General features: G+C 49.7%; 1 protein-coding gene across 4 annotated transcripts in view; it reads left to right on the top strand.

The window, feature by feature from the left end:
• CNTN4 (contactin 4) overlaps positions 1 to 16,752 on the top strand; it is a gene marked incomplete at both ends in the record, with an annotated part of 366,244 nt that overhangs the window by 243,744 nt on the left and 105,748 nt on the right. For all 4 annotated transcript variants that reach the window (XM_080718174.1, XM_080718176.1, XM_080718175.1 and 1 more), the window contains 3 exons: positions 230 to 414; positions 11,736 to 11,872; positions 14,328 to 14,457. In XM_080718174.1, the coding sequence (XP_080574300.1) occupies positions 230 to 414; positions 11,736 to 11,872; positions 14,328 to 14,457 (452 nt within the window). The remainder of the gene's footprint in view (positions 1 to 229; positions 415 to 11,735; positions 11,873 to 14,327; positions 14,458 to 16,752) is intronic.

Below are 16,752 nucleotides of genomic sequence, written 5' to 3' on the forward strand. Positions count from 1 at the left end.
AGGTTCAATCTCAAGTACCAGTAATATTAATAATAATAATATGATGATGGTGATTATGCTGCAGGTGGCATTATTGATGTGGTTAGAATCATCATGGCACTATAGGAAGAAGTTTGGGAAACATTACAATGTGCGTATATATTTAGAACTAGCAAAAAGGGGACTGTTGCGGAGATTCAAGTGAGAGTTGCCCTTTTCCCTAAGCTGTCTTCCTCCTCTTGACTCCCAGCCCCGTGCCAACTATCCTCTGGCGGCGAGCCGACGGCAAGCCCATCGCAAGGAAAGCCAGAAGACACAAGTCCAACGGGATTCTTGAAATCCCCAACTTCCAGCAGGAGGACGCCGGGGTGTACGAATGCGTGGCCGAAAATTCCAGGGGGAAAAACGTCGCACGGGGACAGCTGACGTTTTACGGTGAGTCGGCGGTGCTCCGCGTCATTGGTGGAGTGATAAACCCGCTGGATGCTAAAACCGAAATGGTCGTCTTCCCCTAATACTAGCAGACAACAGAAGAATGAGTAGAGTTTATTGTAAAAAGAAAAGGAAAGGTAGCCGGGCGTGGCGGCGCAGGCTCATAATCCCCGCGCTCGGGAGGCGGAGACAGGAGGATGGCGCAGGTTCGGAGCCAGCCGCGCTGGCTTAAGAGACCCTGTCTCCAAATAAAATAGAAAAAAATAGGTCTGGGAGTGTAGCTCGCAAGTAGAAGGGCTTCCAGGAACCCCAGTACCACCAAAAAAGGAGGGAGGGAGGGAGGGAGGGAAGGAAGGAAGGAAGGAAGGAAATAGAGGCAGCTCATTCCTGGGGCGATGGGACCCCAGGGTCCGGCCTCTGCCTTCTGGATACAACTTGGGAGTGGCCGAGGTTGAGGCCACCCCTCGTGGCCTCGGTCATCCTCTGTGTCCAGCTGTGTCTTCTGGCCGCTCCTCAGGAATGCCTGGCCCAAGCACCTTTAATTCCACAGTGCTTCCCCTTAAAGCCAGCGTGACTTGCTCGGGAGAGAAAAGCCCCCCAAAGAGAGGGGTTCCCAGAACGGGAAAAGCACTCAGCTTAGGGTCACAGGCCATCTGCTTCCGTGCCTGGTGTCGTGGGGCAGAGGAGCCCCTGGGACTCGCATGGCGTCCTTGCAGAGCGCTCACTGCCGAGTCTCCTCCTCTCGGTTGGGCTTCCTGGTGCTGTTTTCTGGACTCTCCAGAACATCTCCCGCTTACATCAGGAACCCCTGGGGCTTCGCGAAGCCCAGGAGGCTTCTGATCTCATTGCCATCTGAAATTTGAGACATCGATCGTCTCAGGAGTTCTAGAAGGTAGGTAGCATCTGTTGCCTCGCAAGAAATGGCGATTGTCCATCGTGGCCCCCGGCCCTCTATGACTACTTCTTTTTTTATCTCTTCAAAAAGCATGCGTGAAAAGCACAGGGCCCACTGAGCTGCGGAGGGCCTCACTGAGTAGCCGAGGCTGGCCGCGAACCGCCATCCTCCGCTCTCAGCCTCCCGAAGGCTGGGATGACACGCGTGGCCCCCGCACCCGGCGAACGGGAAGGCTCTTCTTGTAAGGATGGTTCAAACGGGACCGTGCGCGTCTCCCGCGTGACCCAAACTCAGCATCCTCGGCTGACTGCGAGTGTGGGAAGTGAGGGTGGAGGCAAGGTTGTTGACAGAGAGAGGAAGAAATTAGGTTGACGTGTTTGGGCACGGAAGGGAGTGTGAACACACTTCCCAACAAACCTGTTTTCTTCTTCCCGGCACGCTGTGAACCTGAGACAGGAAACACGCAGTTTGTTCTGCCTCCTCTGGTGTGTGTGTGTGTGTGTGTGTGTGTGTGTGTGTGTGTGTGTGTGTGTGTGTGTGTGTGGTGTTTTGTTCAGCTGTGTGCTTTGTTGGAGTTTCCGTCTGGGCTCGCATCACTCCTGCGTAGCTGCTCCTGTGCGGCCGTGGTTCCACACGGAGCGGTGCGCGTCATAAAATGGTCCAGAGTGAGTCCTTGTCCGCTCAGAGCCGGCCCGGCTCCCGCCCCAACACTTCCCAGGAGCACAGCTCCAGTTACATCCCCGGCATCGGCCCAGGCATCACTCAGGCGCCGGACCTTCAGCACGCGGCCACCGTGGACTCCATTTTGGACACCCCGTTAGGATATCGATTTGAAATCCAGAAAAAAAAAGATCCCATTGGAGAGGCGTTGGGAAGGAAAGGAGAGCCTGTCAGGATGGGGCGTGCCTGAAGCCCTCTCTCTGGGGGTATGGGAAATACATCTCGCAGGCTGATAATTACTAAACAGTGGTTTAGACGCGGCACCGCGTATGTAAGTGGATGAGCGCCATTCCATACGAACAAGTCACAGAGAAGCTTTTACTACTTTTTATTTCTTGCAAAAAAACTGATATCATAGAAATGTATTTATTTTCCATGGCATTTTTTTTTCTTTTTTCTTTCTTTTTCTTTTTCTTTTCTTTCTTTTTTTTTTTTTCAGTACGGGGGATGGAACCCAGGGGCGTTCTACCTCTAAGCAACACCCCTCGCCCTATTTTCTATTCTTTATTTTAAAACAGGGTCTCACTGAGTTGCGGAGGGCTCACTAGGAAGCCGAGGGTGTCCGTGAACCGCGATCCTCCGTCTCGTCCTCCCAGGGGCTGGGTGACACGCGCGCCCACCGCGCCCGGCTCTTCCATAGTATTTCTGTTGTGAGAGAGCCCTGAAGAACTCTGCTCAGTAATCATATGAAGACAGATGTGGTGGCGCACACCTGTCATCCGAGTGTGGGAGGCTGAGACAGGAGGACCACAGGCTTGAGGCCAGCTTCAGCAACTTAGTGAGGCCCTGTTTCAAAATAAAAAGTAAAAAGGGATATAACTGTAGCTTGGAATTAGAAGGCCCCTGGGTTCAATCCTCAGTGTCAAAAAAGAAAGAAAAAAATATATAAAGTATATTATAAGTTTGATTAGGAAGTAAGGGGAGATTTTAAGTTTTGAGTATCAGCCTTTGCTGACCTTCCCTCTATGACCCTGGGCATTTGAGCTCACCTACCTCTGATGCACCTGGTGTAGCGGGGAACTCATAGAGTTTGATGATGTACTGAGTACCAGTTGTGCGGTGGTGCATGCCTGTAATCCCAGTACTTGGGAGCCTGAGACAGGAGGACCACAGGTTTGAGGCCAGCCTCAGCAACTTAATAAGACCCTATTTCAAAATAAAAATAATAATAAAATCAGGCTGTACTGGGGATGTAGCGCAGAGGTAGAATGTCCCTGGGTTCAATCCTTGGCACCACAAAAATAAATAAATAAATAAATAAAAATAGGAACCTTTGCTCAGTGGCATATACCTGTAATATCCCCTTTAATGGGAAAAACCTGCTGTTTCAGTATGTTAAAAAAAAAAAAAGTATGATCGCCAGGCATCATGGCACACAGTATAGACCCAGTACTTGGGAGGCTGAGACAGGAGAATCAGCAATGTAGTGAGACCCTGTTTTAAAAATAAAAATAAAAATAAAAATGGCTGAGGGCATAGCTCAGAGGTAAAACACCCCTGGGTTCAATCTCAATACCACACACACAAAAAAAAAGAAAGAAAGAAAAACTTAGTAAATATTTTTGTATTAGAGTTGGCATAGCGCCTCCTAGTGGCCAGAGATTTCTTCCCCTGAAAATACATCCAACTGCCAGGGAGAACACGCCTTTCAAGAGTCCCCGGCTTTCTCAGAGATACCATTTTTCAAGGATCCTGCTCTGGAGATGAAAATCAGGGCCTAGCACTGTTTGCCTTTTTAGTGGAGGGATCTGCGGCCGTGCACGGGAAACGCAAAATGAAGTTTGCCTGCTTCTGATGAAAACCTAGTTCTACCTCACTTGCCAGCCCTGGGGCTTAGAGACGCAGCGGGTCGGTTTCCCCCGGCACCTGGCTACTGCGTCTCCGTTTATTTGTGGTCCTCTCCCCGCCAGCCTATCGGTGGCACGGGAATGGCTTCATTATTTTCGCTGTCACACAGGACCTTAATTACAATAAGTGCGTGGCTGTCATTTCCTTCCTCTGATTTTTTTTAATCTGTGTTTTCCCAGGGCTGTGCTCCTGATATCCAGGCGCCTAGATCTCCAAGTTAAATGAATTATTATAATTAAAAACACTGTATTGATTCCCCCCAAAGGAGCGAGAATCGCCCAAGTCACTTATCCATGAACCTGCTGTCTTTGTTGACAAGATAATGTCGTACAAATTGAGAAGTGGTAGCCAGCTCGGGGACTAGAAACCATGATTTTGCGTTCAGAAACCTGCTTCTTGGCTGGGCGCAGTGCTGTACACCTGTCATCTCAGGAATTGGGAGGCTGAGACGGGAGGATCGCAAGTTCGAGGCCAGCAATGGGTGGTAGAGACCCTATTTCTTAGAAAAACCCTCTTTCTTGGACTCAAACCATTTTCCTTCCTTCCAAAGGCTCACTGTTCATGATTTTGTTCCTCTGGGTTTCTCTCTGTCAACGCAGTAGCAGCTCCTCATTCTGGTTGGTTTCTGCTATGTCCGTGACTTGATTGATTGATTGATTGGTTGGTTGGTGGTACTGGGGTTCCTGGAAGCCCTTCTGCCTCCGGGCTACACTCCCAGATCTATTTTATATTTTTATTTGGAAACAGGGTCTCTTACGCCAGCGCGGCTGGCTTCGAACCTGCGCGATCCTCCTGCCTCCGCCTCCCCGGCGCGGGGATGACAGCGTGCCCGCCACGCCCGGCGTCCATGACTTTATAATAGCATGTGCTATGTGTGTTTGGTGTATGTACAAGGAGTTCAAATGTAGGACATTTGGGGCCAGCGCGGGCCCCGTCGGTCCATGCCGGGCTCTCTGTAAATGGCAGCTCAGATTTGGAGATGGAGTTCCTTGCTGGAGAAGGCAGCTGGTGCTTTGCAGAACTCTGCAGAGGCATTTTGGCGCACATCTGTAACCTTAGTACTCGGGAGGCTGGAACAGGAGAATCGTGGGTTCGAATACAGCCTCAGCAATTTAGTGAGACCCTGTTTTAAAATGAAAATACAATTGGGCTGGGGTGGAGCTCAGAGGTAGCATGCCCCTGGGATTAATCCCTAGCAGCACCACCACCACCCCCCACACACACGGCGCTCTCACATCTGGCCCGTCGCTGTCCGCGGAGACGAAGTAGGGAGACACGGCCGGGCAGTTATCCTTGAGGCCAGGAAAGGGAAGAATAAAATTGACTCAATTTCCTGGATAATCCCTCATCCTCTTCACCTACTGTGTCTCTCTAGTCATTTCCTTTCTGCACAAATAGAATGTATAGAATTATAGTTATTTAGAAGAAGAAATAGCTGTGACACAAAAGAACTTGATGTTTAGTGCCTTTTGTGTAATTTCACCTATCCAGAATGGCTATATATGAGGATAAAACCATCTTCATCATTAGGAAAGAGTGCCCGGGCGTGGTGGTACAAACCTGTAATCCCAGTACCTGGAAAAACCAAACCAGGAGCAGTGCAGGCTGGAGGCCAGCCTCGGGAACATAGCCAGACATTGTTTAAAAAAATTAAAACTGGCCAGGCCTGGTGGCGCACGCTTGTAATGCCCCACGCTTGGGAGGCTGAGACAGGAGGATCATGCAGGTTCAAAGTCAGCCTCAGCTACTTAGTGAGGCTCTCAGCAACTTAGACCCTGTTCCCAAAAAAGGTATAAAGTAAGTCTGGGAGTATAGCCCAGAGGTAGAAAGCCTCTGGGTTCCACCCCCAGTTCCACAAAAATAAATAAATAAATAAAATTAGCCGAGCCTGGTAGCACATGCTTGTAATCCCAGCTCTTGGGAGGCTGAGACAGGAGGATCGTGCAGGTTCAAAGCCAGCCTCAGCTACTTATGAGGCTCTCAGCAACTTAGTGAGACTCTGTTTCCAAATAAAGTATAAAATAGGTCTGGGAGTATAACCCAGAGGTAGAAAGCCTCTGGGTTCCACACCAAAAAAAAAAAAAAAAGAAAGAAAGAAAAGAAAAACTGGATTGAGGGGTGTAGCTCAGAATTAGAATGCCCCTGTGTTCAATCTCTAGAACAGAAAGAAAGAAAGAAAGAAAGAAAGAAAGAAAAGAAAGAAAAGAAGAGAGAGGGAGAATAAATTGCATGGAAGTAGTAAACAAGGATCTCCAGGATCTGCTAAGGTCCTGTATAGAAGGAAAGTTAGAGGAAACTTTTGAAGCCAACTCTTTGATTCTTATAAATAAACAATAAGGCCCAGAGACCTTAAAACAACATACCAGGTGCGCAGTCAACATTCTCACTGATACAGTCCAAAGCAGCCTGTCACACGACTTGGAAGAAGGAAGATTTATTTGCTCACAGTTTTTGGAGATTTCAGGTCCAGGTCTGCAGATCTCAGAGCATGGGGTCAGGGAGCAGAGAGAGGGGAGAGAGCAGGGGCTTTCTTCTCATCATGGAGGTCAGAAGAAATAAGGCAACAAGAAGGACATCCAAAGACACGAGCTCGGTCCCTGAGTCCGCGAGTCCAGGGACCCACCGTCTCCTGCGCGGCCGCCTGCCTGGGCGACCACCCCGTAAGTCCACTACAGTGGGTCTGTCCGCTGGTGAGACGACAGCCCTCGGGGCTTACTGCATCAACTTGGAGCTCCTCAGGGGACATTCTGTGTCATCTCACCATGGCACCGAGGTCACGGTAAATGAGAACCATCTAACACTAGAACTGCTTTCTGCTGGGCCCCGGGGTTCCTCTTCCCACTGATACAATATTTTCTTAATATACTTTTATTGGTGCATTGTAAGCATGTATCATACTAAGGTTCAAAGTCGTAGGGACACATGCACAGCACTTGGTAAGAATCCCTTGTTCCCCCCACACCCTCCTAGGATACTGCGATTGCCATCGGTAATTTTGGAAGTATTTCCTTCATCTTGTCTCCCTCACCCCCTCCCTAAGGCCCCTCCATCGCTCCACTGGGGATTCTCCTCCTTCATCTGAAGTCTTTCCTGAATCCTGATTACTCCCCAGCACCCCCACAGGAGAGAAAACAGAAGACCCTTCTCTCCCAAGGACTGATCTCACTTAACATAATGTCCCCCGGGTTCATTCTTTTTCCTGCCAATGACATAAGTTTGTTCTTTATAGTTGAGTAGACTCCTACTGTGTGCTTGACCCATCATTTTCCAATCCGTTCACCTGCTAATGGACACCAAGGCTGGTTCCATAGTTTGGCTATTGGGAATTGTGCTGCCATAAACAGGTATATGCATCTAATATATTGATAAAATGAATTAGGAGAAACATATATCAATTATTCATATATGTGTGTGTGTGTGTGTGTGTGTGTGTGTGTGTGTGGTGTGTGTTTTATACTGGGGATTGCACCCAGGGGCATTATACTTCCAAACTCCATTCCCAACCTGATTTTATTTATTTATTTATTTGTCTGTTTGTTTGTTTATTGGTGGTACTGGGGTTCCTGGAAACCTCCGGGCTACACTCCCAGACCTATTTTTTATATTTCTATTTGGAAACAGGGTCTCCTAAGCCAGCGCCACTGGTTTTGAACCAGCGCCATCCTCCTGTGTCCGCCTCCCACGTGCGGGGATGACAAGTGTGCGCCACCACGCCCGGCTCTTATGTTTTATCTTTAAACTGGGTCTCACTAAGCGGTGGAGGGTCTCACCAAGTTGCTGAGGGCCTCGCTAAGTTGCTGAGGCTGGCCTCGAACCTGTGATCCTCCCGACTCAGCCTCTCAAGGTGTACATCACCACACTCAGCCATCCCTGTGGTAGGATTTTTCTGTTCGCCTACTTCCACAACCACAACAAATTCACCAGTGCGAATGTAGATAAACAAAGGGCCTTTTTGCTGTATTCTGAGCTGATCCTGCTTTCCTTCATTGGCTTTTTTTCAGCTGTGAGTCCAGCTGTATGTCTAGACCTTCCATGCTGGGGTCCTGTGACTGTACAGGCGAAACCCCACGCTTCCCGACACTTGAGTGACGGCTGGGTGTATCTGAAGCCATCAGTAATTGGTGCGGGCACATTTCGTAGCAGGGCACCGCAGTTCCCCGCGGACATGGCACGCAGATGCGATTGCTAGATAATATTCAGCCCCGCAAAGTGGCCTAAAGGACAGAGGGATGGAAGAAAATCCAGACGCTAGATGAGGCAGTTTCACGGCGGAGTTAGCCTGCTTAATTATCCTACACAGAGCTGCTGTGGACACCTTCAGTTCCCCGAGTGCCACTGCAGGCCAAGCCTAGAAGTTTCTTTCTTTTATCTGCTCATGCCAATAAGGAGACTCGTACTTTTGCTCGGGGCAGCACATGTTGCGAGTAAGCCAGCAGGAACAAGTGCAGAAGTTGGGTGCGAGGCCTTCAGCCACGCCAGACCTGAGGCCGTGAGAGGAAGGATGAGGCCGGGCCGTGCTTACAGCTGCAAACGCAACTTAGCTCTCACTCCCTCTTGCCACCGAGCACAAAACGCAGCCCGTCTCAGCCCCCGAGGACTGGGGCTGAAGGCAGCACTCTGTCTGGCCGCGTTCGCATACTGATGGACATGGCACGGCCCCAGGTGCATTATCAAACAAGGCATATTACGATAATAATTTCTGTAATGGGCTACACAGGAATATTAATTAGCCAAAGAACTTTGAATTTGCTAATCCAAAGAGATACAGGAACAATCTCTGTCAAGCATAAACTTGATTTTAGTGCAGGAAACACCCGCTTAGAGATGATTCAATCAGTCCAAGTGAGTCAGATTGGAAACCATAACTACGTGAGAATCTTGGCCTTTAAAGCTGTGATTGGCAGGCAGAAATTAGACTGTCTTAATCTTGCTTTTATACAATGTGATATTCTACTCCCAATTCCCACGGGCCCATGCCCAGATATTCACTTTAAGATGGATATGCTTATATCAAATTTGGCTTCTATGAATTGATTTTACTGTAATTTTTCTTGTGTGTGTGGTGTATATTTGTATGTGTGTATGTGTGTATGTGTGTGTGTGTGCATGTATGTAACTAGAGATGGAACCCAGTAACATTCTACCTCTGAGATACACCCCAACTCTCTTATTTTTTACTTGGAGGGCCTTGCTAAGTTGCTGAGGCTAGCCTCCAACCTGCGATCCTCCTATCTCATCCTCCCAAGGACTGGCCTCTATATTCCAGTTGGAAGAGAAAGCACGAGCCCTCCGCTGTGTCTAACAATTTAAAACTTCGCAAGGCCTTTTCCAAGCCTTCTCCAAGCCCTCTCTTTCTTGCCCCACTTCCTTTCGGAGGCAGCAAGGTTCAGCTTTCTGTGTTTTTCTGCAAGAAAACTTGGGCGGACAAATTTGTGACATTGAAACCTCCCATCTGTGCGTGTGGTTTCGCTGTTTCCTGTTTGAAGTTCAGCTTAACTTAAGTTTCTTAAGTGCCATGTGCCCTTCCAATTTTCCTTTCCCCACGCTCTCTTTCAGAAGTTTGGCTTCTGTTATTAATATCCCCGTGGGATTTCTGGAACTTTCCTTGCTGGTGGTGTTTTTGCGGGCTCCGCGGGGGTCAGTTTTCTGCAGGTTGAAGGTGAAATGGGGTGCCCAGAGGCCATTTAGTCCGCTGAGGTCTGCGCACTGGCTTCTCCCGTGGATGTCTGGAAAGCTCTAGATTAATTTCGTGAGCCTTCTCTGCATTAGCAGCTAGAAAAATAAAGAGCAGCAGCCGACCTGCGGCCCTTTCACGGACGAAGGTGAGAACCCTCCATTCGAGTTAATGTCTGCCGCCGTCCTTCCTTTGTCTGGAAGTTGACCCCTTGGGCTCCCTGGTTCTGCAGTCATGAGTCATCCCCATCAGCGGAGAATTTAGCAAATTGTGTTTTGCTCTGTGAAAAAATCTGAAATTGCTTCGAGATAGAAGCGAGAAGATGAAAATAGCATTTACTGAAGCACCCAGAGACCTCTGCCGGTTAAGTGACTGAGGCTTTTGTTTAGCTTGGAGACAGTTTGCCGCGTGGCCTCCACACTAGCAATTTGTCCTTGAATAATTGCCCGCTGGGTGATGGGAAGCCTCCCGGAACAAAAATACTGAGGTCAAGTTAGTTTCCACACGGAAGAACAGGGAGTAGCGTCTTCTAATGAAATCCCGGCATCCCCTGTGTTGATTAGATTTACATCAGTGGGCCTTGCCCCGCAGAACTAGAACTTTCTCAAACGATCACTCTAGGTTTCTTCTACGTGGCTCTGGGCGAGACGGCCTCTACCTAATAGGTGCAGCGTCAGAGCCAACAGCCACCACTGTGCCGGGGGCTGCGTGTGGTCCTTATGTAGACATTTTTGTGGAACATAAATGTGGATGGAACGTGGTCTTCATATCCCTTGGGACAGAGGAAATCTAAAAAGGTCGGGGCGTAAAAAAGATGTTGTCCGGCTTGGCCGGTGCGGGGGCGGTGTGTGAATTCCTGTATGAGAACTAAGTAGCGTTTGGGGTGCCTGGGTGACACCGTAGACCTCGGTTGCATGAGGAGGTTTGAGAGGACGGGCATGGTGGCGCACGCGTGTAATCCCAGTATGTGGGAGGCCGAGACAGGAGGGTCGCAGGTTCGTGGCCAGCCTCAGCAGTTTAGTGAGACCCTGTTTCAAAACAAAAAACAAAACTAGGGATAGGGGTGTGGCTACGAGGTAGATTGCCTTGGGTTCAGATTCTACTACAAAAAACTAAAAGGTTTGGTAAAAATCAAGACTCACTCAAAAATCTGGGCTGCTAGGGGCCATAGTACTGTGATTTGCATTTGGTCGGTTTGGAATCAGTCAGTAATCATCAACGATGATACTGTGTGTGTGTGTGTGTGTGTGTGTGTGTGTGTGTGTGTGTGTGTGTGAGAGAGAGAGAGAGAGAGACAGACAGACAGACAGACAGACTGAGGACTGAATCCAAGGGAGCTTTAGGGCTTAGCAATATAACCCCAGCCCTTTCTATTTTTGGTATTTATTCATTCATTCATTCACTCATTCATTCATATGCTAATGTGTTTTGTGTGCATGGTACTGACAACTTGGTGAGACTCTGTTTTCAAATAAAATAAGGCTGGGGATGTGCCTTGGGGATAGAATGTCCTGGGCTCAATCCTCACTGTCAGAAAATAGAAAATAGACGGTACAAGCCGGGCACGGTGGGCACGCTCGTCACCCCAGCACTCGGGAGGCTGAGACCGGAGGATCGCGGTTCACGGCCAGCCTCAGCTACCTAGTGAGGCCCTCCGCAACTCAGTGAGACCCGGTTTCAAAATAAGGAATAAAAAATAGGGCAGGGGGCGTAGCTCGGAGGTCGAATGCTCCTGGGTTCCAGCCCAAGACCCTCAAAAAAAAAAAAAAAGAAAGAAAAAATAGTACTTAAAAGGCCAACACTATGGACCGCGGCATGTTCAGAGGAGGGCGTGAGTAACTCCCTGGACTTCTTCCCAGCCCTGCTATGTGCATGACAGCTGGAAAAAGTTTCATTAAAAACCTCTTTGTCATCCCCGCGCTCGGGAGGCTGAGACGGGGGATCGCGCAGGTTCGAAGCCAGCCTCAGCTACTGAGTGAGGCTCTCAGCAACGTAGTGAGACCCTGTTTCCAAATAAAATGTAAAATAGGTCTGGGAGTATAGCCCGGAGGTAGAAAGGCTTGGGTTCCACATGCAGCACCATTAAAAAAAAACAACTTTTTCCAACTTTGATTGATTGACTATGATAAAAACAGATCACGCATACCCCGACTTCATGCTTGGTCTTCGCTTTTTGAATTGCTACAGCTCTGCCCAACTGGATTCAAAAGATAAATGACATCCACGTGGCCATAGAAGAAAGCGTCTTTTGGGAGTGCAGAGCCAGCGGTCGGCCCAAGCCTGCCTACAGGTGGTTGAAGAACGGCGAGCCGCTGCTAACTCGGGTAAGCGCCGGGCGGTGACGGGGGCCTTGGTACTTAGCGAGGCCTTGTTGCTATGGAAACAGGGAGCCGGTGAGCTGTGCCCCAAACGATACCCAACTGAGCGCCACTGATAGTGGGAAAAGAGAACGTCGCTGCTAAACAGAAAGTGTGCAGACGTCCAGTTCCGCAGCCCCGTTCCATTCAGGTTCTACGCTCAGTCTCTGGGCTTCACAGGTTACCATTTACAGCTTTACACCGGGAAAGTTCCACAGAAGCTCTGGGACATAGAATTTTGCAAAAGATGCAGAGAAAGCCAGGCGCAGAAGGTGGTCAAAGAATGGCAGATTATTAAGAAGTCTATCCGCCTAGTGTGGTGGGGCACGCCTGTAATCCCAGCACTTGGGAGGCTGAGACAGGAGGATCGCAGGTCGAAGGACAGCCTCAGCAAGTAGTGAGACTCTCACCTACCTAGTGAGACTCTTTTTTTTTTTTTTTTTTGGTGGTACTGGGGTTCCTGGAAACCCTTCTACCTCCGGGCTGCACTCCCAGACCTATTTTATGTTTTTATTTGGAAACAGGGTCTCCTAAGCCAGCAAGGCTGACTTTGAACCTGTGCGATCCTCCCGTCTTCGCCTCCCAAGTGTGGGAATTATAAGCATGCACCACCACCCCCGGCATGAGACTCTTCTTAAATAAAATATAGGGCTGGGGTGGAGTTTGGAAGGAGACCGCCTCTGGGTTCAATCCCAATCTCTCTCCCTCTCTCCCTCTCTCTCTCTCTCTCTCTCTCTCTCTCTCTCTCTCTCTCACACACACACACACACACACACACACACACACACACTGCAAAGAAAAAGCCGGGCATGGTGGCATATTTGTAATCCCAGCATTTGAGAGGCTGAGACAGGAGGATCACCGTTCGAGGATAGCCTCAGCTACTTAGTAAGGCCAGTGAGACCCTGTTTCAAAATAAAAATAAAAATAGGGCTGGGGGTATAGCTCTGAGGTAAAATGCCCCTGGGTTTCATCCCCAATACCACAAAAAAAAAAAGATAGGAAGAAAAGCAAAGCCCAGCCCAAACAACGGTGCCCAGCTAACTGGCATTCTCCTCCCCCTATGAGGACACGGATGCCTAGGTATGCTCAAAGCCTAAGAAAGCCTCCAGTGAGATCCTTTACAGCCCTACAGCAAACAGAGCCAGCCTCCCTTCCTCACTCCCCCTCGAGACAAAATAGATAGAAATCTCAAGATACACACACAGACACACCCCATGATAGGTAGGTAGGTGGGTGGGTGGGTGGGTGGGTGGATGGATGGATGGATGAATGGATGGATGGATGGATGGATGGATGGATGGATGGATGGATGGATGGATGGACAGACTGGAGGATGGATGGGTGGATGGATAGATGGATGGATGGACGGACAGACTGGAGGATGGATGGATGGGTGGATGGATGGATGGATGGATGGACAGACTGGAGGATGAATGGATGGATGGGTGGATGGATGGATGGATGGATGGGCGGACTGGAGGATGGATGGATGGGTGGATAGATGGATGGATGGATGGATGGATATTTTTAGTAATTCTGGAGAGAAGGAGCTAAGGAACTCCATTTTGACACTTATGCAAATTGAGTTGCAAATGACACTTTGGGGCGGGTGGCACTGGGGATTGAACTCAGCGGCATTTGACACCTCCAGCCCTGTTTTATTGCTTATTTGGAAACAAGCTCTAAGTTTCTAAGAGCCTCGCTAAGTTGCTGACGCTGACCTCAGACCTGTGGCCCTCCAGTCTCCTCCTCCCTAGTACTGGGATTACTGGCCTGCACCACCATGCCCGCTAAGTCGCCCATCTTCAGGGCGGCCCTTGTGAGAAAGGCCTCTTGTGCCGCCTGCTGTCTGTGTCCCGTCATGTTGGTTCCCGGCGGGTGGTCCTAACCACAATAAAACATGGAGACGTTACGGTATTAATACCTACGCATTTGGGTAAATCTCAGCTCACGTGAATGGTTATCTCTGCTTTATCCAAGACTGTAATCCTATAAACCTTCAAAGTGCTGCCTGCTTGGAATTGGAGTCTTTTAAACTCTAAACAATACATTTAGTTGTGTATCCAGTCCCCTCACCTCCCCGTTAGTGCAAAGCCTTAGAGTAAAAAGGCGTTTTAAATTTCAAGTTCATCTATTTAAAGGGGATATTAATCTGAATGGCTTCTCTATTAAATCAATGAGAACTCGAGAGGATCCTACAATTTCAGTTCCATTTACCAACCGATGTACTGGTGGCTGCATTTAGCATCTGACCTGCCACGGATTTATTTGACAGATAAATAGATCATGTTATGTAAATTGCTTATCCGACGCCTGTTTCGCTCCTGTTAAGTCCCCTTTGCTATAACACGGAGCAGCATCGCCAGAAGGTCTCAGTGGTAGAAGGTCACGGTTTGGGAATTTGTCTTTTCCTTCACAGGACAGAATTCAAATCGAGCAAGGAACGCTCAACATCACCATCGTGAACCTCTCAGATGCCGGCATGTATCAGTGTGTGGCTGAGAATAAGCACGGGGTTATCTTCTCCAGCGCGGAGCTTAGTGTAATCGGTGAGTCTTTATACCGCTAAGAATACAGACCGTGCGAATCAGCAAACTAACCAGTGCTTTGCCAAGCAGAAATGAGAATGTAAAGAAATCTTGAGGCTGAAGATCCTGCCAGACAAGTGAAGCAGTCTCTAAGCAGGTAAGAGACCGCTTCCTAGATCAGCCTCGCCCTCGGATGCTTGCAGTAGGGGCCACTGTCTCCGGGGCGCTCACTTTTAATCCTCCGTCAGTCACACTTCCAGAGCGAGCAGTTTCTGAACTTCTCTGGAGCTGGCTGTGATCGCTCTGAGATGGTGCCGATACAAGGTGTCTCCTCTTGTCGGGATCCTCCACAATGGATTCTGAGAAATAAGATCCAAGGACTAGAGAAGGCTACGGAAATAAGCAAGTGTGTTCATAAGCCAGAGAAAAGGTTCGAAGCAGAAAGACAGAACAGCTCCCGACAGGGGAAGGGCTCTTGAAAGGATAACCTCTGATGTCCCCGCGAGGTGCGCATTTATCTCTTCTTGCGGTCCTTGGCTCGCTCCTTGGGGATTGTCAAAATTAGTCTTGGGTGACCAGTGTCTTGTGCCCAGGTTCCATCCTTAGTTTGAGTCCTTATCTCCTGGGCTCTCCTCCCGGCACCCCTTGTCTGCTCCCTCCCCATCCTGTTCACTCTGGTTGTCCTCACGATGCAGCCACGGAAGGGACCGGGCCTTGTTTTAATGTCCAGCATCCTTGTCTGGTCATTGTTACCGCTGTATCTACTCAAGCCTCCCCATTTTTGTTCCATGTGTAAACGGTTCCTGAACTTTTCCTGTGCGCAGACACCCGCCCTGCCTCAGTGCAGACTTGGCCCTGGAGGAAGTAGCAGGTGATGTCTCTGCAAGGCTTGTTCCAGTAGTTGGCATGTAAATTTTGTCCTTCCATGTCTGGATTTTCCCACTATCTCTAGGCCTTTTTTTTTTAATTGGGAAAGGGGGTTTGGAGATCGGCACTCTACCTTTAAGCTACACCCTCAGCCTTGTTTATTTATTTTTTGTGGTTTTTGTTTTTGTAGTACTGGGGATGGAAGCCAGGGGCATTCTACCTTTCTGTCTCCGAGCTACACTCCCAGCCTATTTTTCATTCTTTATTTTTTTTAATTAATTTATTTTTTAAATTGGTGCATTGTAGTCATATATCAATCACATTGGAGTACAAGACTTGAGAGGATATACAAGCACACATCATCCAATTAGCCCTCCTCCAGCCCCCATCCCATTCCCTCCCCCTCCCTCCATCCCACGCTTCTTTGGTGATTTACAAATGTACCTCCTGTGTTTTAAAGAGGCTCTGTCCTCCAGTATTACATACCCTCTGATTGGTCACATTAGTTGCTTCACTATAGGGCCCTTTCTATAGCTCAACCTCTTCCTGTTGCCCTTTTCCTCCTAGTTATTGCTGATTAAGAGAAGCGTCTGATTTATATTTTCTGTGATATTTCTCTGTGCATGCTGCGTTGCAAGTACCAATCCCACTCTTGATGGTCCCAGTAGTGGCCTGGCTACTCAGTGGACTGATCCAGACCTCGCTGGCTCAAGCAGCGGCCTTGCCTCATGGGAGGCCCCAGTTCTCGTCTCACTGGCCCCTTAACCGGTCTAACCCCTAAGCTGGCTTTGGTCCCGACCTTGGAGGCCGCAGGAGTGAACTTGCCTCACGCCAGGCTCCGATGCTGGCCATTGGCCCCTGCACCGGTCTAACCCCTTGGCAGGATTCCAATCCCGGCCTTGGAGGCCCCAGCACCGGCCTAGCCTCATGGCAGGCTCCAATGCCGGCCTCGTTGGCCCCAGCACCAGCCTAACCCCTCGGCAGGCTCCGATCCCGGCCTCAGAGGCCCCAGCATTGGTCATGCCTCAAGGCAGGCTCCGATGCCGGCCTCGCTGGCCCCAGCACCGGCCTAACCCCTCGGCAGGCTCTTATCCTGGCCTCAGAGGCCCCAGTACCAGCCTTGACTCAAGGCAGGCTCCGATGCCGGCCTCGCTGGCCCCAGCACCGGCCTAACCCCTTGGCAGGCTCCGATCATGGATTTGGAGGCCCCAGTACCGGCCTTGCCTCAAGGCAGGCTCCGATGCCGGCCTCACTGGCCCCAGCACCAGCCTAACCCCTCGGCAGGCTCCGATCCCGGCCTCGGAGGCCCCAACATTGGTCATGCCTCACGGCAGGCTCCGATGCCGGCCTCGCTGGCCCCAGCACCGGCCTAACCCCTCGACAGGCTCTTATCCTGGCCTCGGAGGCCCCAGTACCGGCCTTGCCTCACGGCAGGCTCCGATGCCGGCC

This window comes from Muscardinus avellanarius (assembly GCF_963383645.1).
Source record: "Muscardinus avellanarius genome assembly, chromosome: 22".
NCBI classification, from domain to species: domain Eukaryota; kingdom Metazoa; phylum Chordata; class Mammalia; order Rodentia; family Gliridae; genus Muscardinus; species Muscardinus avellanarius.